This window comes from Protopterus annectens, chromosome 6.part0 (genome assembly GCF_019279795.1).
Source record: "Protopterus annectens isolate FY-2018-M chromosome 6.part0, PAN1.0, whole genome shotgun sequence".
NCBI lineage: Eukaryota > Metazoa > Chordata > Ceratodontiformes > Protopteridae > Protopterus > Protopterus annectens.
The window spans coordinates 1,132,288,138-1,132,314,263 of record NC_056737.1 but is presented as its reverse complement, the minus strand read 5'-3'; the positions used below and the strand labels follow the sequence as shown (position 1 = coordinate 1,132,314,263).

Below are 26,126 nucleotides of genomic sequence, written 5' to 3'. Positions count from 1 at the left end.
CAAAATCAAACCGACGTTTAATAGTGCGCTTGTTAAACCCAACACAAAACCGACAACCAGTGACGTCGTAGTCTGGGCCTAGGCATGGAATACAATAGGAGTGGAAATCCTTATGAGGTATTTGCTTCCCACAAGAAATACAGTTATTAACTTTTACTGACATCAGTCTGAGGCAAGAAAAAGTTTCCCCAACAGGGTACTTAGCTTTGTAGAAGACTTCGGTTCTAGATTCGGAATGAAAATCTCAGGAGTCGGCCGACCGGCACTTGCGAACTGCTTCTGCTTCGGGCACCGCGCGGCAAGAAAGACAGGAGAAAAATGGCGTCAGCTGCATCTTATATACCCCTGCCACACTGACGTCAGGGAGGAGGCGACAACAACCGACGCCGGACCAAGACTTTGGAACTCAGGCCGACTGGGGAACTGCCTGACGGCAGGATAACCCAAGTGTAATGACTGCAGCAGTGTAACACGATGAACATCTGTAAGTGCTAGGTATGGTGAAAATAAAAATATGGCCCAGAGGAAGGCTGAAGTAAAAATGGGTAAGAGGCAAAAAAAAAAAAGTCTGAGCCAACTTAAAAGCAGTCTGTCTGATCACTAATATCAATAATAATAACAACAGTAATAGTAATAGCAATGAAGATAAACAGCCTCTGAAAATCCTACATTTTTCACTGAAAAACACTTTTTGAAAAGAAGGTGGTTTGGAGCTGTTTTCCTTGAGACAAGCATGATGAACTGCAAAAGAGAACTGGAGAGGATGCTGGATAGCTAAGCACAGTGGGCAAAATGGAGTGGCTAGTAACCCAGCATTTAAAACTTTTCCAGGCTGAGTTAAAGCCTGTGGACTGACTCCAAATGGTTCACAAGAATAGACACCCTAATCTCAAACTACATGTTCTGAAGAAGAAGAAAACAGCTTGCATTTCTGCAAGGTTCGTAAAAACATTTCAAACAGTTCTGACTTTTGGATGTAATTTCAGGAAAAACACATGGCTGTAAAGAAAGTATAGTTCTGTACACTTACCATAAATGTAGATGTTCGAGTGTATTCACTGTTGCAGTCATCACATTTGTGTTATCTGCCTAGAGGTAGCCCTCAGTCAGCCTGAATACCAGAGTCTTTGGATTTGTGCGTCGGCTGCTGTCACTTTTTCCATGACGTCAGGTCGTCAGGGGTATAAAACATGCAGCCGATGCCATTACATCAGTTTTTCTTGCCTCAAATGTCAGGTGCCCCCACAACAGGAAGCAATTCTATGGTATGGAACACCCCCAGCAAAAAGCAAATACACAAGATATAATATATGGCAAACAAGGAGGAAAGGTAAAAGTCAAGAGAAGTCAGGGGGATGAAGGGAGGGTAACCAGGACTGCAACAGTGAACACACTCGAACATCTACATTTATGGCAAGTGTACACAACTGTACTATGTTCTTCGTGTTTCACTGTTGCAGTCATCACAGTTGGGTTGATTCCCAAAAATAAGGAAGGGTGGAGGTAGTTAAAGAGCATTAGGGCTAGCAATAAGGCCCTGTAAAACTGCTGTGGCAAATCCAGCTCTGGATTTAGAAAAGACAGGTGATGGTAATGCTTGACGAAAGTATATACAGAGTTCCAGGTTGAAGCTTCCAGGATGTCCCTGGTAAGGACTCCTCTGAAAAATGCAGTAGACATAGATGTAGCCCTGGTGGAATGTGTTCTTATCCCCTGTGGTGTAGGTTTTCCATGGTGTTTGTAGCAGAAATGCATGCAATGTGCTATCCATTTGGAAATGGTTTGCTTTTAAATGGCCTTCCCCTCTGCCCCTGCAGCAAAGCTCACTAGCAGCTGGTCAGATTTTCTGAGAGGCTTAGCCCTGTCCAAATAGAATCTAAGTTGTGTACATCCAAAGAATGCAGTATCCTTTCCCCTTTATTCTGAGAATTAGGGAAAAAAATAGGCAAATGAAAGGACTGGTTTAGAGCCACACTAGACACCACCTTGGGCATGAAGGATGGATTAGTCCTGAGGTAAACCCTGTCCGTATGGAAGATAATGAAGGGTTCCACTGCCATAAGAGCCTGCAGTTCAGATACTCTTCTTGCTGAAGTGATGGCTAGAAGTACAGCTGTTTTCCAAGAAAGGAATTTCAACTCTGCTGTAGCAACTGGTTCAAAGGGAGGAAGAGTGAGTTTTTCCAATAAAAAGTTAAGGTCCCAGGCTGGAGTGGGAGCCCTTCTGGCCAGTCTTAAATTTCTGGCCCCTCTAAGGAATTGTTTTAGCAGGGGATGAGAGACGAGGGGTGGGGGACAGTATTATAATGTGCTGATATACAGAGGCATGAATCTTAATTGAAGAGAAAGATAGGCCCTTGTGGAACATTTTCTGTTAAATAATCTAGAATACGAGGTAAGCTGGGCACCGTTGTGCCCATCCCCTGAGCCTGGCACCAGGAACAGTATCTTTTCCACTTTCCTGAATAGGCATTTCTAGTACAAGGCCTCCTTGCCTCAAGAATGACACCTAGCACCTGCTTACTGAGGGTTGCTGGAGGTGAGGTCAGGGAATTAGCCAGGTTGGAAGGTTCAGGATTTGAAGCTGAGGGTGCAGAATCTGGCCCGCCTACTTGGGACAGCAGGGAAGGGGTCTGAGGCAGGTGCCAAGGTTGCAGCACTGTCAGACTGTGCAAAAGGGGGTACCAGTGCTGGTGTGGCCAGTCTGGTGCAATCAGTATTGTCCTTGGCTTGTCCTGTTAGATCTTTAGTAGAACCTTCGAGAGGAGAGACAGAGGAGGAAAGGCATAAACTGAGGGGCTTTCCCAGGTAAAGGACAGGGCATCCACTTTCCAAGCTTGACTGTGGGGAGTTCTGGTGCAGAATTTGTTCAATTGGTAGTTCTGAGGGGAGGCAAACGGGTCTACCTCTGGAGTCCCCCATTTGTTCCTCAAGAGCTTGAATATTTTGAGTTCCAGTTTCCATTCGTGTGGGTCCATGCGATTTCTGCTTAAGTCGTCTGCCAGTGAATTTAGTTTGCCTGGCAGGAATTGAGCTTGTAGGTTCACTTGGTAGCTCAAGGCTGTGTACAGCTAACATTTATTTGTGATTGATATGCAGGTGCCTCTGTTTTGGGTTCCATTTGCCCTGAATGCACTTGCCCTGCCATGTGAGCCCCCCATGCATAGTCTGATGCGTCTGTTGTTAGGGTTTGGGCGGCAGGGGGTACAGTGAAAGGGAATCCCTTGTTGTGGTAGCAGGCCTCTACCCACCAAAGGAACCTTGCCCTTAGACAAGGGATAATAGGAATCATTGTTTCCAGGTCCTGAGAATGTTGACACCATAAGCTTTCTAGGTACCATTGAAGTTTCCTCATATGCAGTCTTGCATATGTAATTAACAGAATGCAATAGGCCATGAACCCCAGGGCTTGTAGGATTTTCCTTGCAGATAGCTGGGTTTTTGTGTCCAGTAGTCTGAAGTAGGTTGTCAAATGAACTTGTTTCTCTGGAGTGAGGAATGCCATCTGGGAAGTTGTGTTCAAGCTTGCTCCCAGGAATACAATCTGTTGGGAGGTGTGATTTCTTCTCGTTGATGGTGTACCCCAGTGAAGTTAGAAGTCTCTTTACAAATGCCAGGTGCTGTAATAGCAAGTCCTGACTCTCTGCCTGAATCAGGCAATCGTCCAAATATGGGTAAATCTGAATATTTCTCTGCCTGCAAAATGCAATAGCAGGAGCTAGGCACTTTGTAAATACCCTGGGTGCAGTAGATAAGCCAAAGGGCAGAGCAGAGAACTGATAGTGCATGGAGCCTGCCCTGAAGCCTAGGAATTTTCTGCAAGATTCTCTTATTGGGATGTACAGGTAAGCTTCTAAGTCTAGAGTTTCCAGCCAAGCCATCCTTGGCTAGCATAGGAAGAAGCTGCTAAAGAGTTAGCATTTTGAATTTTGGAACCACCAGAAAGGTGTTGAGAATAGAAAGGTCCAGGATAGGACGCCAGGAGTTTTCTTTTCTGGGAACCAGGAACAGTCTTGAATAAAAACCTTGTCCCCTTTGTTCTGCTGGAACAGGTTGAATAGCCCTGATACTGAGGAGAGAGAGATCTTGTTTTTGGGCCTCCGCCCAATGGTTTGGGGGAAGGTCTGGCCATCCACTTGGGGTTGGGAGTGAGTGTTAATAGAATCTGTATCCTAGGGAAACTATGTTAAAAACCCATTTGTCTTGGGTAACAAGGTCCCAGTTTTTTGCATGCAGGGCGAGCTTTCCTCCTAAGGGAGCAAGTAGTTGAGCAAGGCTTGGTGGGGGTAAGGATAAGTCATTGTGCCATTTTTCCATAGGGGGAGGCTTACTACACCCCGCTTTGGAAGTGGGGTCCCCCACTGCTTAGATCTGTGCATAGCCTGAGACTGAAGTCTTGGTGGTCTGCTGCTCCTGGGTTTGGACTGAGAAGGCCTGGAAGGGACTGGAAAGGACCAGTTCTTTGAAGGCTAATGCCTACTGAATCTAGACACTTTGCCTCCAGCTCCCAGGAAACCTGACAGGTACTACAGAGTACCTGACTCTCAGAAATTCCTTTTCGAGAATCCTACTGTGGATCCAGAGACCATTTCCCAAGGACCAAAAGGCATTAAGGCTACTACTGACAAAAATCCTACCCCTTCTGATAGGGATTATAGAGCTTTAGACAGATGGGGTAAGAAGGTATATACTTCTGCCACTTTGGCCATTAGGGCTTTAAATTGCCAGTTTCATAAGTTAAAGTATAAGCAGCATATTATGGGCTTAATTAAACAGAAAATTATGTTGATTCCTGACTGTGCTGAGCACAAAGATTTGCAAGAGTTAATGCATTCTGCTGACCAAGTAGTTTATTCAAAAACTTGTCCATCTACCTACTTAACTGAATAAACTACTTGAAACTTCAACAAGGCATCTTTATTCCTCCTGCAGAGAGATGAGAGATTTTATCTGGACCAGTCCTTTATACTCTATTTTTTTCCAAAATTAAATGTACAAGATGGCGATTCCTCAAACATGTCAAGCGACTAAATGAATGTCAAGAAATGAGTGGCTGTGTGATGAAGTCTTTCATTATGAAAAGGACAAAATAACTAACAGTTTCAGTAATAAAGACTCATGGTAGGGTAAACTTTGTTTTGGTTTAATTTTTTCAAATATTCTTAAAACAGACATGCCACACTGAGAAACAGGGAGCCAAGGGTATGGGCTATTTTTTTAGTTCCTTATCAGTGGGGAAGAAGCACTACAATCAAAACCCAAATGTTGGGAATATGGCATCCAGCCATCAACATCACTATGATGATGAGAGTTGTCTCTGTATTTTTTTCTTAGTTAAGTAACAGTTTAAAATAAACTTTAATTCAAAGTGCCCAGACTGGAAGAGGGTGCTTAAGGCTCACTTGCCTAAAACACAAGCCACTAAACAGCAGAGAATATTTACCCTTCTTCCGTTTTGATGGATTTCAGATAAAACTCTTGCAGAAAAAAATGGATCGTAACCATGACAAATAAGTTTGCTAACTGGTGTCTAAAAATGTAGACCACCAATAAATCACATCTCCATTAGCATCTGAATGATTTTAACATGCTGAATCCTGAAAGGAAAAAAAAAAGCAGCCAATACATAAATACACTGCATATAATTAAAATAAGAAGTTATGTACCTACCATAACGTTCCATGTTAGTTGTCTTCTCTCGCCTTCTTTCTTGCTGGATGGGTTCGGAGCCGATCCTCGGCTCCGACTCGGCACTTACTAAGCTCGAGAGCTAATTTTATCAGCTCGAGGCAACGCTATATCCCATGATGCAAGGCGGAGACTACCCAGATCTCGTTTGGTAGCTAAGGAAATTATGCAATATATTCTTCCAACTGGAGAGGAGGAAGAAAAAGTAACAATACTAAAAATGACAATCATAATAATCATAATCCTCTGAAAGGGATCAACCTAATCTAGTGACACTAGAAGCTGATTAGCTAGAAAAAAGGATAAAACCTCTTAAGAGAAGAGGCATAATCTTCTCGGTCTGACCAGGCTAGGGGGATGGAGGGCGGGACGCAAGAAAGAAGGCGAGAGAAGACAACTAACATGGAACGTTATGGTAGGTACATAACTTCTTAATGTTAAGTTGTTAATCTCGCCTTCATTCTTGCTGGATGGGACCGCGTCCCTAGCATCTCTATCCTGGGTGGCTCAATGGAACAGACTCTTGAGAACGGTGGAACCAAAATTCGCTCTGTCTCTGGAGGCCAAGTCTAATTTGTAATGTGAAACAAAGGTATGAGGAGAGGCCCATGTGGCTGCTGCGCAAATAGTGTCTATTGGAAGTCTAGCCTGAAAAGCTGTAGATGTAGCTAGAGCTCTGGTAGAATGGGCTTTTGGCTTATAAATCAACTCTTTGTCTCTGAGCTGATAAATGTAAGTAATCACAGAAGACAGCCATCTAGATAAAGTCACATTGGAGACTGGAAGGCCTTTCCTGTTCTCTGCATAGGATAGAAACAGTTGATCAGATTTCCTAAAATGTTTAGTTTTGTCCAGATAATATCTGAGTTGGCGGTGAACATCAAGACAATGTAGTTTTTGTTCCGCTCTATCAGAATAATTTGAGAAAAAAACTGGAAGATCAATGGATTGATTTAAGTTCGTCTGCAATGCCACTTTGGGTAAGAAAGACGGATTAGTCCTTAGAGATACCCTGTCTTTGTGGAAGATTAAGTAGGGAGGACGAATGCAGAGAGCATGAAGCTCAGATACTCTCCTGGCAGAAGTAATGGCGACTAGAAAGAGTGTCTTCCAAGAAAGAAATTTCAATGAACAGGCAGCCGCAGGTTCGAAAGGGGGAAGAATCAAGGATGTTAAAATTAAATTTAGATCCCACTGTGGTGGGGGGGTCTCTAATCGGAGGTTTAAGTAAAAAGATACCTCTAAGGAATGCCTTGCAAAGTTTATGTGACATAATGTTGTGGTCCAAAAAGCCTATATGAAAATTTGAAATGGCTGCCAGCTGAACTTTTACTGTGGAGGAAGAAGATCCTGAATGAAAAATCTCAGCTAGGAAGTCCAAGACCGAATGAATCGGAGTAGTATAGGGGTCTATATTCCTAGCTTTTGCCCAGAAGGAGAAACGTTGCCATTTACTAGTGTAAATCCGTCTGGTGGAAGATTTAAGGGAAGCTACTATGATATCCCGGACGGGATTAGAAATCATAGGAAGCCTGGCTAAGGATGGAAGTGGAGCAACCAAGCAGTGATGTTGAGAGAAGGTATGGATTGGTGCAGCTGCCCCGACTGCTGGGTCAGAAGATCTGGAACCGGGTCCAGATGCCATGGCTGTACCAAGAGATAACGATGTAGGAACGGAAACCATATCTGTCGAGGCCAATAAGGGGCAATGAGAATCAACTTGGCTCTCAAGGCAGTTGTTTTCTGAATTACTTGAGGTATCAGAGGAAAGGGGGGAAAGGCATAAAGAAGTCCCCGGGGCCAATCTTGGGTTAGAGCGTCTCTGGGGGGATGGCCTGGAAGGGGGAAGAGAGAGAAGAAGTCTAGGCATTTGCTGTTTTGAGGTGTAGCAAAAAGGTCACAGGAAGGAAGGCCCCACTCCTGAAAAATCTCTTCCGTCACTGATTGTTTGAGAGACCACTCGTGAGGCATGAGAATAGCTCTGCTCAACCTGTCCGCTATGATGTTGGATTTCCCGGGGATATGCGTTGCTATCAGAAACCGCTGAGAAGAGATTGCCCACTGCCAAAGTCTGAGAGCCTCTCGACACAGTGGATAGGACTTGGTTCCGCCTTGTTTGTTGATATACCACACTACGGACATATTGTCCGTTTGGACTGCAATAGTTCCCAGGGGAAGAGAGTCGTTGAGGGCTTGCAACGTTAAAAGCACTGCTCTCATCTCTAGGACATTTATATGCAGGTGGTATTCGAAAGGTTGCCAAGTGCCATGGACCATCCTGCCCTGATAATGCCCCCCCCCCCACCCGATCAGGGAGGCGTCCGATGTAACCATGGCGACCGGAGCAGGAGGAACAAAGGGTCTGCCCTGATGGACTTGAGGAGATGATATCCACCAGGTCAGATGCCTTTTGCAAGTTGGAGTTACTATGATCCTGTGACGCATGGGAAGTTGTTAAAAGGACCATTGGGTGAATAGCATCCATTGTAGAAGACGCATGTAAAAGCGGGCAAAGGGAAGAAGTGTTATGGCAGCCGCCATAAGACCCAATACTTTCAGAGCAAATCTGGCCTGAATTTTGTTGCTGAGAAGAATCACCTGGACGTGACTTTGAATGTCCAAGATCCTTTGGTCTGTTAACTTTGCTGAAAGTTGTATGGTGTCCAATTTTGCGCCTATAAAAGTAATAGATTGACAAGGCGACAAGGCAGATTTTTCGAAATTTATAGAAATCCCTAGCCCTCTGCAAATGTGAATGGTGTAATCTCTGGCTTGGAGAAGTTGATGCCTGGTGGTGGCAGTGAGGAGCCAGTCGTCTAGATATGGAAACACCTGGAATCCTTGACGTCTCAGGTGAGCCGTAACCGCTGCCATACATTTGGTGAACACTCTAGGGGCTGTAGTGAGTCCAAAAGGCAGGGCCCTGAATTGGAAGTGACTGGTCCCCAGCCGAAAGCGGAGAAACCTTCTTCTGGAGCGCCTGTGAATTTTTATGTGATAGTACGCATCCTGAAGATCTACCGAGCACATCCAATTGTCCTTGCCCAGAAAGGGTAGAATGGACTGAAGCGTGACCATCCGGAATCTTGTTTTCTTTACAAACTTGTTTAGTTTGCTGAGATCTAATATTGGTCTCCAGTCCTCTGTCTTTTTTGGTACTAAAAAGAACCTTGAGTAGATTCCGGATCCTAGTTGGTCTGCTGGGACTGGCTGGATGGCTCTTTTTGCTAGCAGTTTTGATATCTCTGGTACTGCTAGTTCCCTTAGACTGGGTGGAACGTCTGGAAGGGTTCCCATTTGCTGAATTGGGGTTTGAATAAAGGGAATTTTGTAACCCTCGGATATAATCGACTGTACCCATTTGTCTTGAGAAAGGGAAAGCCAGGCTATTGGGTACAGCGATAATCTTCCCCCGACTGCCTCCGAAGGTGGACAATCGGGCAACATCTCAGGGATGCTGGAAGGGTTTGTCAGAAAGAGGCTCTCTGCTACCCTGATTCTGCGGACCCCCTCTGCCCCTATGGTGGCGTCTGTTGTTGTTACCCCCTCTGACTCTGGGGGTAAACTGACCTCGTGCGTCAGGCGTGACTCCTTGAGATTTGCGGAACTACATTTTCCCTCCCTTATGACCTTTTGGGTAAGGTCTTGAAGGGGTGGAGAAACAGACTCCTACGGCAGAAAGAGTCTTGCCATCTTGTTTGCATCTAGTCAAGGTGTCTTTCACTTGAGGTCCGAACAAGGTCGAACCATCAAAAGGGGAGTTTGTGAAGGACGCCTTGAAGGGGTCTGCAAAATTACAAAGCCGCATTCAGGATTGACGCCTTAAAGCCACTCCTGTGCCTGCGGCCCTACTCGCTCCATCGGCTGCATAAGAAATGAGCCGCATGGAGGAGTTAACAATGGAGTTTAGGATTCCTAGCTGTGAGCTAATCTTATCCTGAGACCCAGCAGCTGACGGATCCTGTAAAACTTCTCCCAACTCTTTAAGAACATCTCTTTGAAGGCGGGTGAAGTGACACAAGTAGTTCAGCGATCGCATGGCAAAGGTCGCTGAAGAAAAAATCCGCTTGCCGTACCTGTCCATAGTCCTAGAATCCTTGTTAGGAGGATGGACAGGTACTGAAGGATCAGCTAGTTCCTTTTTGGTGGCTGCAGCCACCACCATGGCATCAACCGGGACACCTTTTGTCAAATATTGCCTATCAGGTGGGGCCGTAATGAATTTAGAAGGCCTCAGAGGAATAGGTTCCACCGAATCCGGGGCCATCCACGCCTTCCGAGCCACCACGTCCATAAGAGGGTCGAAAGGCGGAGACACCCAGGAGGTGGAATGCCTCCAGGTATACTGACTCGTCCTTGGAAGGATTAAGGGAGGGCCAGTTTCCCCTCTGCTTAAGGAGTTCAAGGATGTCTGAGAAAGAGACATCCTCAGAGGGGGACCTTGGGGATCCTTCCGACTCATCCAAGTCAGTATCAGATGTAATAGACTCGGGGGAGTCTAGATGTTTCCTCTTACATGTCCTCTTACGCGGAGGTTCACCTGACGGATCAGGAGAAGCCTCGGAAGAGGAAGATATTCCTAATGGGGAAACCTGAGGAGTTGGATCTCTGGGTCCGGGAGCAAGAGAGTGGGAAGAGACGTCAGCAGGCACTGTAGTGGGAGGAGCTGATGGAACTGACCGTTGACTACGCCCAGGGGCTAGTACACTCCTCATCACCTCAAAGGCTCCCCCGTCAGAGAGGCCAGAAGGTTCCCGCTCCGAAGAGATAGGAACTGCAGGCCTCACCGAGAGGGAAGGCTCCGAGGCAGATGTCGGGGCTGAGCTCACCAACGCCGAAGCCCCGAGAGGGAGAACGGGGTCAGACAAGGGTCCGATGCCACTCGCCCCCTCGGAGCCGACGAGAGAGACCAGACGCCCGGATCCCTCCAATGAAGGCCTCAAGGAGGAAATCGGAGCGGAGGACGACGGAGCCGAAAGGGGGGGGGGGTATCGGCTCCGAAGCTACAACAGTCACAACTCCAAGGAGCTCCGGCTCCAAGCTCTGTAAGAGTGTCGAAGGAGGAATGTTAGGTGGATGTGAGATAGCTACCGTCTGTTGAGACGGGCTATGGAGCATTTGTGCCAATGCCTGAGACTTTAATAGTCTACTCACCACTCTCTCGAGGTCGTGATCAGACAGCCTGGATGACCGAGAAGAACGGCTCCGATGGCTCTACTCCGAGAGCAGGGGGTGATCTCGGAGCCGAACGTATTGATTCCAATGAGGGGGATCATGATCTCTTTTTAGAGATAGGTGGAGCCGAAGGAGCCGAGGATACGTCGGCTCCAGCTGGAGCCGACACTGAGTGCCCAGATCTGGCAGTATCGGCGCCGGATGGAGCCGATACTGTGACTTTTAAAAGGGAAGGATCGGCTCTGGCCAGAGCCGATCTCGACACTGAAGAAGAAGAACCAGTAGCCGATGGCTTGGGACTTGAAGCCGAAGGCTTAACTGGTTTCGAGGGCTTCCCCAGAGCCGACTTAGTCGGGGAGCTCTCAGGCTTTAATAAGCCCCTCAATATTAATTTATTTCTGCACTCCTGCAGGACTCTTGGGCTGAAGGCATGACAGATAGCACAGGAGTCCTGCAGGTGCAGAGGTCCCAGGCAGTAAACACAAGAAGTGTGACCGTCTGTCAGAGACATCTTCTGACAGCACGAGTCACACTTCTTGAAGCCTGAGACCTTTGTGTCCTTCGACATAGCTGTGTCGAGGAAACACAAGTAACAAGGAAACACAGACACACACACAAATAACACCCAATCCAATAATCTAAAACCAAACAGGGATACAACACACTCAAACACACACAGAATCCCTGACAGGAAAAATTAGGAAAGGGGAAGGTCTAAGGCCTAACCTAGGGAAGGGGATAAATAACCCGAAAAAAAGGGAACACTAACGGGAATAGGGTTAAATTAAACGTTAAGGTTCACAAAACAACTAAGGTTATTAAATTTAAAAGGGATGAGACTAAAAGTCTTAATTTGAAGAAAACTTACCTAGAGCTGGTAAAAGAGGCACCTCGTAAGCGAAGCGGCAAACGAGATCTGGGTAGTCTCCGCCTTGCATCATGGGATATAGGGTTGCCTCGAGCTGGTAAAATTAGCTCTCGAGCTTAGTAAGTGCTGAGTCGGAGCCGAGGATCGGCTCCGAACCCATCCAGCAAGAATGAAGGCGAGATTGACAACTTAACATATACTGTTTTTCAGCTGACAAAAGAGGAAGTCTTCCAGATAATTGCCAGAAATGAAAGAATTAGATTCCTATTACAAAGCACAAAAAACAAAAGCTCAAATGTAAAACAAAACACTTAATAACAAAGTATAACTCTCTTCATGAAAAACATTTCTTAAATGGATAATTAAATCTACTGAATGGTGGTGGATTGGAAAGTAACAAATTAGAAGGATTTAGATCAGCTTTACAATTCACATTTGACTACACTCTCTGGAGATCCTTACAAGTTCAGAATGACTAAACTAAAAACAATATGAGATTCATGAAGTCTGAAGATACTGTACTTAGAATATGATCACGACTTATTTAAATAATAACCTGTTTCAACTAATTTAAAACAGAACACCACTTACATGTACTGTTGGTATAGAGAAAGAATTATGTCCCAGATGACTTTGTGTAGACACTGAATTCAAAACTGAAGATAAGGATGAAGAATGAGAACAAAAGGGAGGCACAGTATTTGGAGTTACTGAAGAAGATGTAGACTGGTCATTTACATGAGACAGAGATGAGTCATCACAAGGAGTTTTTGGTAAAAGACTGAACCACTGTCCGCTTCTTTCCGTAAGCACTTTCAGCAGCTGATCATTTGGAAGCAATGAAGAGTTGTACAGTTTCCCAGGGCCACATAAATGAGAGTTAAAGGGATTAATATTTGACTCCAGTTTTTCTGGGCTGCTCAGTGATATACAAGCTTCAGAAGTACAATGTCCATTTTGTGAACTGGTTTGAATGGAAGATGAGATAAGTGATCCATTCACCTGTCCTCCATTTTGTTTTTGTATAATCACCAAATCTGAATCAGGAGACATCTTTGCTACTTCCAAAAGTTTGCTCAATTTTGAAAAAGAGCCAGGTTTCTGTAAAAAAAGATTAGAATTGTGCTTCTCTTTTGGTTCTTCTTTGCAGCACTTGGCACTGCTAATTGCCAAGTTTAAACCAACTAAACTGTCGTCAGCTGCGTCTTTTTTTTCTTCCTTGAGATGAATGCTTTCAAAATTTCTCAGTCTCTCTTTTTCTTTTGCAAGCTCTTCTGGACCTACATATTTAAGGCAATTAAATGTAAAACTTTAAAGCAGATGAACATGTTTTAACTGCAAATTAAGTTCTCTCAGACTGTATGGCAATACAAGAAATAATACTACTGTCAATAAAATATTAGACATAGCAAATGCAACCACACAATCCACCCCTTACCAAACAGCAAGCAAAGGAAGGAAAGCAAGTTAACATACCTCTGTACTAGGGTTAATCTATGAAAAGAAAGACGATGGTATTCAATGTAAATTATATTTTTACCTCATCAAAAACATGTAAGCATACACTTTCTTCAGCCATATAGCCTTGCTTAATTTTTGCTAACACTTTGGTAATTAAAGCATTTCAAACTACTACACAACAACTTCATACATGTTACATTCTAAAATATACAGTAAGTTAATTACATGGTTTATTGTAATGAAAAGCATCATTCTGTTCACAAAACTTCAAACTATCAAAGTTATTGACAAAGTAATAAAGCACATAAATTTGCATTTAGGACAACAAATAGTTATGAGTACCATTTATGAGGACAATAAACATTCCTCCAGTTTAAGGATAGGGCACTATTCATAATCCCAGCCTACACCCTAAAGTAGAATTGTGACAGTGAGAAAAAAAAAAGCAGTGCATTCAGAAAGCAGTTTCAGGACCTACTTGCTGAAGGAGGCCAAAATGAACGGGTGCTGATAATGGGTGACCAAAATGTACATATTGGGATAGACGGAAAGTACAGTTGTGTACACTTAACATAAATGTAGATGTTCGAGTGTATTCACTGTTGCAGTCATTACATTTGGGTAATCTGCTGGCAGGTTGACCTCAGTCGGCCTGATTAAAAAAGTCTTGGGTCCTGCGTCGGTTGCTGTCCCTTCTTCCATGACATCAGGTCATCAGGGGTATAAAAAGTACAGTTGTGTCCACTTACCATAAATGTAGATGTTCGACTGTATTCACTGTTGCAGTCATTACACTTGGGTTATCCTGCTGGCAGGCTACCCTCAGTAGGCCTGAATTCCAAAGTTTAGGTCCGGCTTCGGTTGCAGTCACCTCTTCCTTGATGTCAGTGCGCCAGGAGTATAAAAGATGCAGCCGACGCCATTTTCTTCAGTTTTTCTTGCCCCATTTGTCAGGTGCCCTCAAAAGGGAAGGCTAAAAATATGCCAATAAAACATGCATGCACCAAAATATATTATACCTTCATCTACAAGCAAATACACCACATAGGTTGTATAGATTAGAGAAGTGCAGCTAAGTTCCAGCAAAAAGAGAGATGGGGGATGGTGGGTGGGTAACCTGAACTGCAACAGTGAATACACTCGAAAATCTACATTTATGGTAAGTGTACACAACTGTACTATGTTCTTTGTGTTTCACTGTTGTAGTCATTACACTTGGGTTGAATCCCAAAGCTATGGTTGGGAGGCTGGAGCTAAATAGCAATAGGAGCGGCTATGAGGCCCTACATAACTGCAATGGCAAAGCCTGCCCTGGATTTAGAGTAGAGTGGTGCTTTGCAAAGGTGTGCACTGAACTCCAGGTAGCAGCCTCTAAAATGTCTTTGGTTGGTACTCCCCTGAGGAAGGCTGCTGCTCTGGTTGAATGTGGCCTAATGCCCTTAGGCACTGGTTTGCCATGGTGTAAGTAGCAGAAACGGATGCAATGGCTTATCCACTTTGAAACTGTCTGCTTTGAGATAGCCTTTCCTTGTGATCCTGCAGCATATGCCACTAGTAGTTGCTCAGTCTTTCTGAAAGCTTTGGTTCTGTTCAAGTAGAAGTGTAGCTGTCTGTATATGTCCAAAGAATGCAGAATTCTCTCCTCCTTATTCTGTGGGTTTGGATAAAAAGTACACAGATGAATAGTTTGGTTAAGGGCCACAATGGACTCTACCTTAGGCATAAATGTCGGGTTTGTACTCAGAGAAACCCTGTCTGGATAAAAAATGATAAAAGGTTCCACAGCCATGAGTGCCTGTAGCTCTGAGACTCGTCTTGCAGAGGTTATTGCTAGGAGCAGAGCTGTTTTCCAGGATAAAAACTTTATATCAGCTGTAGTGGCTGGTTCAAAAGGGGGCAGAGTGAGTTTTTCCAAAACATAATTGAGGTCCCATGCAGGTATTGGTGATCTCCTTGGAGGCCTTAAGTTTTTGTCTCCTCTGAGGTATTGCCTTAACAAAGGATGAGAAAAGATTGGTGGCTCTGTATTGTAATGAGCCAAAATGGCAGAGGCATGAATTTTAATTGATGAAAAGGATAGGCCTTTGTCCAGCATCTCAGTTAAGTATTGCAAAATCTGAGGAACATTTGGCACTGCTGAGTCAAGAAATTGTGCCTGGTTCCAGGCACAGAATCTCTTCCATTTTCCAGCATAAGATTTTCTAGTACTAGGCCTCCTGGCCTCCAAAATGACATCCACCACTGCTTTAGTGAGAGATGTGTTTTGTATGACTACATTATCCGCCATGCTGCCAGATTTGAGGTCTTGAGTTGGCTGTGCAGGATCGGATTGTTTTGTTGGGACAGCAGGTGAGGTATCTGAGGTAAGGTCCAGGCTGGACATTGAGACAAGTTCCTTAGGACTGGATACCAGTACTGGCGGGGCCAGTCTGGGGCAATCAGTATCATTTTTTACTTCTCTTGTCTGACCTTTAGGAGTACCTTGGGGAGGAGAGGCAGTGGAGGAAAGGCATATACTGTTAGTTTTTTCCAGCTGAAAGATAGGGCATCCACTTTCCATGCTTGTCTGTGATAAGTCCTTGTGCATATTCTCTTTAATTGGCAGTTGTGCGGAGAGGCAAATAAGTCTATGTCCGGGCATCCCCATTTCCTTATCATCATGTTGAAGACTTGTGGATCCAGTTTCCACTCGTGGGGATCCATGAGGTTTCTGCTTAGTTCGTCTGCCAGAGTATTTATCTTTCCTGGCAGGAATTGTGCCTGCAGATGTACTTGGTAAGTCAATGCTGTGTCCCACAAAGTCATGGCCAGTCTGCAGAGGGGGTAAGAATGAGTGCCTCCCTGCTTGTTTATATACCACATGACCGTGGTATTGTTTGTCTTTATCAGTAGTTGTCCCGGATGAAGTAGGTCCTTGAGGGCTGTCAGGGTATTCTGAACAGCCAGCATCTCTTTTTGATTGATATGTAGATGCATTTGGTTGGGGGACCATGTGCCTTGAATACATCTTCCAGCCATGTGTGCCCCCAGACATAATCTGATGCATCCATTGTCAATGTCTGCCTGGCAGGGGGCAGGGTGAATGGCTGTCCCTTGTTCTGGTGACAGGCCTTCGCCCATCGAAACTCCTGTTGCAGGCAGGGAATGAGAGTAATTATTGTTTCCAGGCTGTGGCAATGCTGAATCCAAACACTTTTTAGGTACCATTGAAGTTTCCTCATATGCAGTCTTGCATATGGAATTAGTAGAATGCAGGATGCCATGAAGCCCAAAGCCTGCAGAACTTTTCTTGCAGATAACTGGGCTTTTGTTGCCAACAGTTTGAAATAGGTAGTTGCCTTTGTTTGTCTGGCATGAGATACGCCATCTGGGCAGTTGTATTTAAGCTTGCACCCAGGAATATTATCTCTTGAGAGGGTATTAGTTTTGATTTCTGTTCATTGACTGTGTACCCTAGGCATGGTAGTAATCTCTTTACAAATGCCAGATGCTGTAGTAGAATGTCCTTGTTCTCTGCTTGTATGAGGCAGTCGTCCAAGTAAGGATATATTTGTATTCCTCTTTGTCTGCAGAATGCAATTACTGGTGCCAGACACTTTGTGAAGACCCTGGGTGCAGTAGATAAGCCAAAGGGCAGTGCAGAGAATTGGTAGTGCATTGAGTCAGCTTTGAATCTGAGGTATCTTCTGCATGCTTGTCTGATTGGGACATGCAGGTATGCCTCTTTTAGGTCTAAAGTCACAAGCCAAGCCTTCTTGCCCAGCATGGGCAGAAGCTGCTGTACAGTCAACATTTTGAATTTTGGTATATCCAGATATGTGTTTAGAATAGATAGGTCCAGTATTGGTCTCCAGGCTTTGTCCTTTCTGGGTACCAAGAACAGTCGAATAAAATCCTTGTCCCTGCTCTTGCTCGGGTACTTGTTGAATGGCCCTCATGTCCATTAGGGATGAGACTTGTTTTTGTGCCTCTGCCCACTGGTTTTTTGGTAGGTCTGGCCAACCGTTTGCCCTTGGCAGGGTATGAAAATGAAACTTGTAGCCCTGTGACACTACGTCTAGTACCCATTTGTCCTGGGTTATTATGTGCCAATTTTGAGAAAAAAGTGCTAGTTTTCCCCCTAAAGGTGCTGCCAGAAGATAAGTGCTTGGCGCAGGCAGGGGGGAGTCATTGGGACTGCTTCCTGTAAGGCTGTGATTTGTCTTCTCCACTTTTGGAGGTAGAAGCACCCCATTGTTTAGACCTGTATGAACCTTGGGGCTGGAATCTGCCTCTTGGGCGTCTGTAAATGCCCCTTTGTGGTCTGTCTGACACTGGAAAGGACCAATTCTTTGTACGCCAGTGTCTGCTAAATCTTGGAGGCTGTACCTGTAAGAAATCCTTGACTGTTTGCATAGATTTAGCTTTGTCCTCCATTTTCTTTAACACCTCTTCTGCTTTAACAACAAACAAAGTATCATGCTGTAATGGAGCATCTAATAATTTTGCTTTAACATGATCTGGTAGATTTTGTTCCTTTAACCAAGCATGCCTCCTAATGACAGAACCCGTGACAGCGGCCCTGCAGGAGGCCTCCAAAGAATCAAAATCACATTGCAAAGTATGCTTTCCAACTTGTTCAGCTGCATGCAATAAATCCTGCATTTCTTTGTTTTCTGCACCTTCAGAATTTATCAACATTTTCTGTTTAAGCAGTGACATAATATATTGCTGATATGTGAGCATATGAAACTGACAATTTAAAGCTCTTATAGCAAAGGTAGCAGAGGTGTAAATCTTCTTTCCCCATTTGTCTAATGCCCTAGAATCCCAGTCGGAGGGGGTAGGGTTTTTTGCAGTGGATGCCTTGACCCCCTTGGGACCCTGAGAAATAGTTTCTGGGTCAGCAGCAGGGTTTTTGAAAAGGAACTTATGAGAATCAGGCACCCTGTAGTACCTGTCCGGCTTAACAGGAGCTGGAGGTAAGGAGTCAGGGGTCAGACTGGACTCTGAAAATACATCATCTACAATGTCTAACACAGGTGGAATAGCTAGGTAGTAAAAGGAAATCTCTGAGCCTTTTCTTAGATTCAAAATAATCTTGGCTCTCCCAGTGGAAATGTTCCCTCATGGTATGCAAGGTTTCCCCAAGAGAGTAATCATCAGGAGGAGAGGCTGAAGGGATAGATTCTTCAGCATCAGAATCCTCATAGGGAGGAAGAGAGTATTCCTGATCAAAAGAGGAATCAGAAGAAATGGAAACCTGATCTGAAGATTCATATTCTGTCTCTTGCCTAGGCCTCTTATCAGGAGGGGGATGGGAACCCCTGATCAAAGTAATTAAGTCTTCAGCCATTTTGAGCATCTGTTTTTTGGGCATGGAGGCCTGACCATGAGGCTGTTTTACTTGTTTCTTTGTCTTTAAAGATGCTTTAGTCTTTGCCTTTGTAGCTGGAGTCGCTTTAATGTACAATTGAGTAGGTCTGAAAACACCCTCAGAAGCCGATGCCTGCTCAGCGGCTCCGGACACATCTGAGGGAATAGTTTCCGAAGGTCCAATACTTTGAGCTTCCAATGGCCTAGGTGACTCCATGTGGGAGTCTATAGCGGCCTGCGGGTGCAAAGTAGTGGGCGTCAGGGGCTGCGAAAGCACCTCACTGAGAGCCCGCGAACCGGCGACTGGCTTAGAAGAAGCCTCGTCGGTTTTAGACCTCGGATGCCTGTCCTTTTCTTTTTCTTTGCGTTTCTTGTGAATTGCGGTAGTCGGTTGGCTATCCGATGGCATAGTGTAATTAAATCTTCTGCCAAAATAGTGAAAAACAAAATCGTACCGGTGCTTTATAGTGCGCTGGTTAAATTAGCACAAAACCGACAACAAGCAACATCGTGGTCAGGGCCTAGGCAAGGAATACAGTAAGAATGAAAATCCTTATGAGGTATTTACTTCACACAAGAAATACAATTATTAACATTTTCTGACATTGGTCTGGAGCAAGAAAAAAGTTTTTAATGAAAACTTTGGATCTGAAATTCGAACACGAAAATCTCAGGAGTCGGCCGACCAGCACTTGCGAACTGCTTCTGCTTCGGGCACCATGCGGCAAGAAAGACTGAAGAAAATGACGTCGGCTGCATCACTTATACCCCTAATGCACTGACGTCAGGGAAGAGGCAACTGAAACCGACGCCGGACCTAGACTTTGGAATTCAGGCCGATTGAGGGTAGCCTGCCAGCAGGATAAGCCAAGTGTAATGACTGCAACAGTGAAACATGAAGTACATCATGCAAAATATACATATATATATATATATATATATATATATATATATATATATATATATATATGTAAAATTTAAAACACAAAATATACCTCCAAACAAAAGCAAATACACAAAAGGCTTTTAAGCATAGTAAAAGAAAGTAGAGGTATAGTAAGAGAAAAAACAGGGGGGTGGAGGGTGGGTAACCAGGAATGCAACAGTGAATGCACTCAAACATCTACATTTATGTAAGTGTACACAACTGTACTATGTTCCTCGTGTTTCACTGTTGCAGTCATTACATTTGGGTAGAATCCCAAAGCTATGGTAGGGAGGATGGATTTATACAGCATTAGGACCAGCTATAAGGCCCTGAAGGACAGCAGTGGCAAAGCCAGCTCTGAATTTGGAGAAGAAAGGTAAATGGTAATATTTGGTAAACGTATGAACTGATCTCCAGGTAGCAGCTTCTAGAATGTCTTTAGTAGGGACACCTCTGAGAAAGTCTGCAGAAGTAGATGCAGCCCTGGTGGAATGAGATCTGATCCCTTGGGGAATAGTTTTACCATGGTGCATATAGCAGAAACGAATACAATGGCTTATCCATTTGGAAATAGTCTGCTTTGAAATAGCCTTTCCCTCAGCCCCTGCAGCAAATGCCACCAGTAGTTGTTCAGAGTTTCGTAAAGATTTTGTCCTGTGTAAGTAAAAATCTAAGTTGTCTGTGTAAATCCAATGAATGCAGAATCCGCTCACCCTTGTTCTGTGGATTGGGAAAGAAAGGTGGCAGATGAATGGTCTGATTAAGAGCCACACTAGATACCACTTTAGGCATGAAAGATGGATTGGTCCTGAGAGACACCCGGTCCGCATGAAAAATAATGAAGGGCTCCACTGCCATAAGAGCCTGTAATTCAGAAATCCTTCTAGCTGAAGTGACTGCTAAAAGGAAAGCTGTTTTCCAGAAGATATATTTTAGGAATGCAGTAGCAGCTGGCTCAAAAGGAGGAAGAGTGAGTTTTTCCAATACAAAATTGAGGTCCCATGCAGGGGTTGGAGCTCTCCTGGGAGGTCTTAAGTTTTTGGCCCCTCTGAGGTACTGCTTTAGCAGAGGATGAGAGAAGAGGGGAGGATCTGTGTTGTAACGAGCTGAAATGGCAGAGGCATGGATTTTTATGGAATAAAAAGATAGACCCTTGTGAAGCACCTCAGTTAAGTATTGTAAAATCCGAGGAATATTGGACATTGCTGTGCTTATTCCTTGCGGTTGGTTCCAGGCACAGAATCTTTTCCAATTGTCAGCATAAGATTTTCTAGTACTAGGCCTTCTCGCCTCCAAAATGACATCCATCACAGGTTTGCAGAGGGATGCCAAGGGTGGATTTAGATGATTAGCCACGCTGCAAGATTCAAAGTTTTTAGCTGGGTGTGCAGAATTTGGTTGTTCTGCTGAGACAGTAGGTAAGGTGTCTGACACAGGTGCCACGGTGGAAGGTGTGACACATTGCGCAGGAGTGGGTACCAGTGCTGGTGAGGCCAGTTTGGAGCAATCAGAATCATTTTTGGTTTGTCCTGTCTGACTTTTAGTAGAACTTTGGAGACCAGAGGCAGGAGGGAAAAGCATAAACTGATAGGTTTTTCCAGCTGAATTATAGAGCATCCACTTTCCAAGCTTTTTTGTAATGAATTCTTGTGCAGAATTTGTCCAACTGATTGTTCTGGGGTGAGGCAAAAAGATCTATGTCTGGTCTCCCCCATTTGCGTGTCAATATGTTGAAAATTCGTGGTTCCAGTTTCCATTCATGTGGGTCCATAAGATTTCTGCTTAAATCGTCTGCCAGAGTATTCAGCTTTCCTGGCAGGAATTGAGCTTGTAGTTGTATTTGGTAGGTCAAGGCCGTGTTCCACAATGCCATGGCTAGTCTGCAAAGGGGGTAGGAATGTATATCCCACTGCTTGTTTATGTACACATAACTGTGGTGTTGTCTGTCTATCATTAATTGTCATGGATGAAGGTAGTCCTTGAAGGCTGTCAGTGCATTCTGTACAGCTAGCATCTCTTTCTGATTGATATGAAGGTGCATTTGACTTGGGCTCCATTTGCCTTGAATGCACTTCCCTGAGAGATGAGCCCCCAAGCATAGTCTGATGCGTCTCTAGTTATGGACTGGGCGACAGGGGATGGAGTGAATGGCAGTCCCTTGTTTTGGTGGCAGGCCTCTGTCCACCATAGGAACTCTAGTTGCAGGCAAAGTATGATAGGAATCATTGTTTCCAGGCTGTGACAATGCTAGGCCATGAACCCCAAGGCTAGCAGAATTTGTCTTGAGGATAGCAGGGTTTTTGTGGCCACCTGTTTCAAGTAAGTCACCAATTGAATTTGCTTTTCTGGCATAAGGTAAGTCATCTGGGCAGCTGTATTCAAGCTTGCACCTAGGAATGTAATTTTTTGAGAGGGTACAAGTTGTGATTTATTTTTGTTTATGGTGTACCCTAGACAAGTTAGAACTCTTTTTAGAAATGCCAGATGCTTTAGAAGAATGTCCTTGTTTTCCACCTGAATTAGACAATCATCCAGGTATGAATATATTTGAATTTTTCTTTGCCTGCAAAATGCAATTACTGGAGCCAGGCACTTTGTGAAGACCCTGGGCGCAGTAGATAAGCCAAAGGGCAGTGCAGAGAACTGGTAATGCAAGTAGCCTGCTTTGAAGCGGAGGTATCTTCTGCAAGATTCCCTGAGTGGGATATGCAGGTAAGCCTCCTTTAAGTCTAGAGTTACCAACCAGGCATATTTGCCTAGCATAGGAAGTAACTGTTGAAGAGTCAGCATCTTGAATTTTTGGAATGTCCAGAAATGTGTTTAGAGTAGATAAGTCCAGAATTGGACGCCATGATTTGTCTTTTCTGGGTACCAGGAAAAGTCTTGAGTAGAAACCTTGTACTTTTTGCTCTTCTTGTACTGGTTGAATAGCCCCCATGTTCATGAGGGACAGAACTTGTTTCTGGGCCTCTGCCCACTGATTTGGGGGCAGGTCTGGCCATCCATCTGGGATTGGCAATGTGTGGAAATGAAATCTGTATCCCTGGGATACTATATTTAAAGCCCATTTGTCCTGGGTTATAAGTTGCCAGTTTCGTGCATGAAGTGCTAGTTTTCCCCCCAAGGGGGGGCTAAAAGGTAACTGTTTGGTGAGTGTAGAGGGAAGTCATTGAGACTGTTTACCATAGGGAGGAGCCTTGTTGCTTCCAGATTTGGAGGTGGAGGCACCCCATTGTTTTGTTCTAAAAGTCCCTTGTGACTGAAACCTGGAGCCTTTGGAATGTCTATGTTTGACTTGAGTCACTCTCAAAGGGACTGGAAAGGACCAGTTCTTAGTAGGCCAGTGCCTACGAAATCTTGGAGGTTGCACTTGTAAGAAATCTTTCATAGTGTGCATAGATTTAGCTTTATCTTCCATCCTTTTTAAAACTTCTTCATCCTTATTACCAAAGAGACGGTCCTGTTGTAAAGGAGCATCCAACAATTTTGCTTTAACATGATCAGGCAGAGTTTGCTCTTTGAGCCAAGCATGCCTTCTTAGCACAGACCCAGTTACAGCAGCCCTGCAAGAGGCCTCCAAAGAATCAAAACCACATTGCAAAGTATGTTTTCCAACTTGTTCAGCTGAATGTAATAAATCCTGTAAATCTTTATTTTCCACACAGTCAGAAATTAACACCATTTTCTGTTTAAGTAGTCCCATGATATGCTGTTGATATTTAAGCATATGAAATTGACAGTTTAAAGCCCTGATTGCCTAGGTTGCAGAAGTGTAAACCTTCTTACCCCATCTATCCAGTGCCCTGGAATCCCTATCAGAAGGGGTAGGATTTTTAGCAGTAGAGGCCTTAATGCCCTTGGGACCCTGTGAAATGGTTTCAGGATCAGCAATAGGATTTTTGAAAAGGAATTTGTGAGAGTCAGGAATCCTGTAGTATCTGTCTGGCTTACAAAGAGCCGGAGGCAGAGAATCAGGAGCCATACTAGATTCTGAAAAACATCATCAACAATGTCTAGAACAGGAGGTATAGCCAAAGTCCTATGCTGAGGAAGAAGAAAATCCCCAAGTCTCTCTTTAGATTCAGAGAAATCCTGACTTTCTCAGTGGAAATGTTCCCTTAAGGTATGTAAAGTTTCCCCAAAGGAAAAATCCTCAGGGGGAGAAGCAGAAGGAATGGAATCTTCTGCATCGAAGTCCTCATAAGTAGGTATAGACAAATCCTGTTCATTGGAAGAGTCAGAAGAAATAGAATCCTGTTCAGAAGATTCATAATCAATGTCTTTGCCTAGGCCTCTTAGAAGGAGGAGGTTGGCTACCCCTAATCAGAGTAATTAAATATTCAGCCATTTTGATCATTTGTTTTTTAGGCATAGGGGCCTGCTCATGTGGCCCAGGCATCGGTTTTTTAGACATAGATTTAGATTTTGGCCTTAGTTTTGAAGATGGCGTCGGTCTAATATACAAATCTGTAGGCCTGAAAACACCCTCAGAAGCTGGTGCCTGCACAGCGGCTCTGGACCCATCTAAGGTAGAGACATCCATGGGTTCCATAATTGAAGCATCTCGCAGCATACCGGACTCCTAATGGGTCTCAGTAGAGGCCTGCGAATCAGAAGTAGTGGGTATCAGGGGCTGCGAAAGTGCCTGAGTGTCGGCAAAATGGCGACTGGCTTAGGAGAAGGGTCGTCGTCAGTTTTGGACCTTGACGGTCTGTCTCTGTCTTTTTCTTTGTGTTTTTTTTTTAGGTATTCCGGTAGTCAGATTGCGTACAGATGACACTTCTGGATAATTAAATCGTGAACCAAAATATTTAGAAGCAAAAATATACTGACGTTTAATAGTGCGTTGATTAAATTTAGCACAAAACCGACAGCAAGGCACATTGTGGTTAGGGCCTAGGCAAGGAATACAGTACAAATGAAAATCCTTATGAGGTATTTGCTTCCCACAAGTAATGCAATTATTAACTTTTACTGACATCGGTAAGGAGCAAGAAAAAGTTTACCCAACGGGGTACTTAGCTTTGAGTTGAAGACTTTGGTTCTGAAACTCGAAAACGAAAATTTCAGGAGTCGTCCGACAGGCATTTGCTAACTGCTTCTGCTTCGGGCACTGCACAGCAAGAAAGACTGATGTAATGACGTCAGCTGCATGTTTTATACCCATGACGACCTGACGTCATGGAAGAAGGAACAGCAACCGACGCAGGACCCAAGACTTTGTTAATCAGACTGAGGGCACCCTGCCAGCAGATTACCCAAATGTAATGACAGCAACAGTGAAACACGAAGAACATCAGGATTATGAGGACTGCTTGCTTCCATGTGGACTACAGAAGGAGAGGCCATTCTAGAATTCTGTCTGGCAAATGGCTTAATGGTGGCCAACACATGGTTCAGCAAGAGTGACAGTCACAAAATCACATACAAGAGTGGACAACATGCAACTCAAGTACACTCCCTCCTAGTAAGGACAGGGCACTGGGGTAGTACCAGTGATTGCAAAGTCATCCCCAGCAAAACAGCTGGCCCACAGTGTAAAGTACTCAGCTGTAAGCAGTGGTCAGAGAAGGCTCTAAGGTCAACAGAGATTAAGGCTCAAGACCTGGAAGTTGACTGGAGAAAAAGCACAGGAATTAACTCAAGGCTCTAGCACCACAGGAAGAAGAGGAAATAGGTGGAGCTGAAAAAGAATTACAGCACCTCAAAACAGCATGTGTGAGGTCTACAGAACCAATATGTGGCCGGGTCAGGTATGAAAATAAGGTACATAAAGAATGCTGAAGTCCATGAAGTCATGAAAAGAAAGGAGTGCAGGAAAAAGTGGGATATAGAAAAGACACTCAGGTTAAGGAGGAAAACTTGATGGCTGATAAAGGCACTACGAGAGGAGTTGAACAGCACAGAACAAGGCATCAGAAGCACTCTAAAAGCTTTTGGAAGCAACTTGGCAGATAGCACAAAGACACTTATCAGGTTGCAAAGGCAAAGACAGAAAGAAGATAGTCAGTCACTCTTCAACTCTTCAAAAGGGTTGCCAGCAACAACCTGCTCACCGGGTCCAAAGCACATCTTAGGCAGATTGAAGGAGTATTTTCATCAGCTCCTGAATGAAGAAATCCCACAGAAGCTGTACTGTCCCAGACACAGCCTATAATGAAAGGACAGGATGAATCCATCCTAGAAGAATGGACACACTAAGGAAAATTAAGTTGGGGAAAGCAGCAGGCTCAGATGAGGTCACAACAGATATGGTCAAAATGTTGGGTCAGATAAGGGAGAAATGGTTCCTGAGGGTACTCATAGCAGAATGGAGAGAAAGACGTATCCCAGATGATTGAAGAATAAGCATACCAGTGCCAGTGTACAAGAACAAAGGAGAGATCCACAACTGTGGATAGTACAGACGTGTCAAACTCCTGTCACACTGCATAATGCCCTCCTGGGGGAGGATCAATGACTGCAAAGTCATCCCCACTGAAACAGTCCGCTTACAACATAAACTACTGGATGCTATAATCAGCTGCAAGCAGTGGTCAGAGAAGGCTCTAAGGTCAACGGGGACTAGCCTGAAGACCAGGAAGTTGACTAGAGAGAAAGCATAAGAGTTCTAGGAACTACTCATGGTTCTAGAGCCCCAGGAAGAAGAGCA

At 44.4% G+C, this 26,126-nt stretch overlaps 1 protein-coding gene across 1 annotated transcript in view; it reads right to left on the bottom strand.

The window, feature by feature from the left end:
• BAZ2B (bromodomain adjacent to zinc finger domain 2B) overlaps window positions 1-26,126 on the bottom strand; it is a 3,835,724-nt gene that overhangs the window by 917,545 nt on the left and 2,892,053 nt on the right. The window contains exon 30 of the mRNA XM_044074749.1: window positions 12,322-13,010. Within this exon, the coding sequence (XP_043930684.1) occupies window positions 12,322-13,010 (689 nt within the window). The remainder of the gene's footprint in view (window positions 1-12,321; window positions 13,011-26,126) is intronic.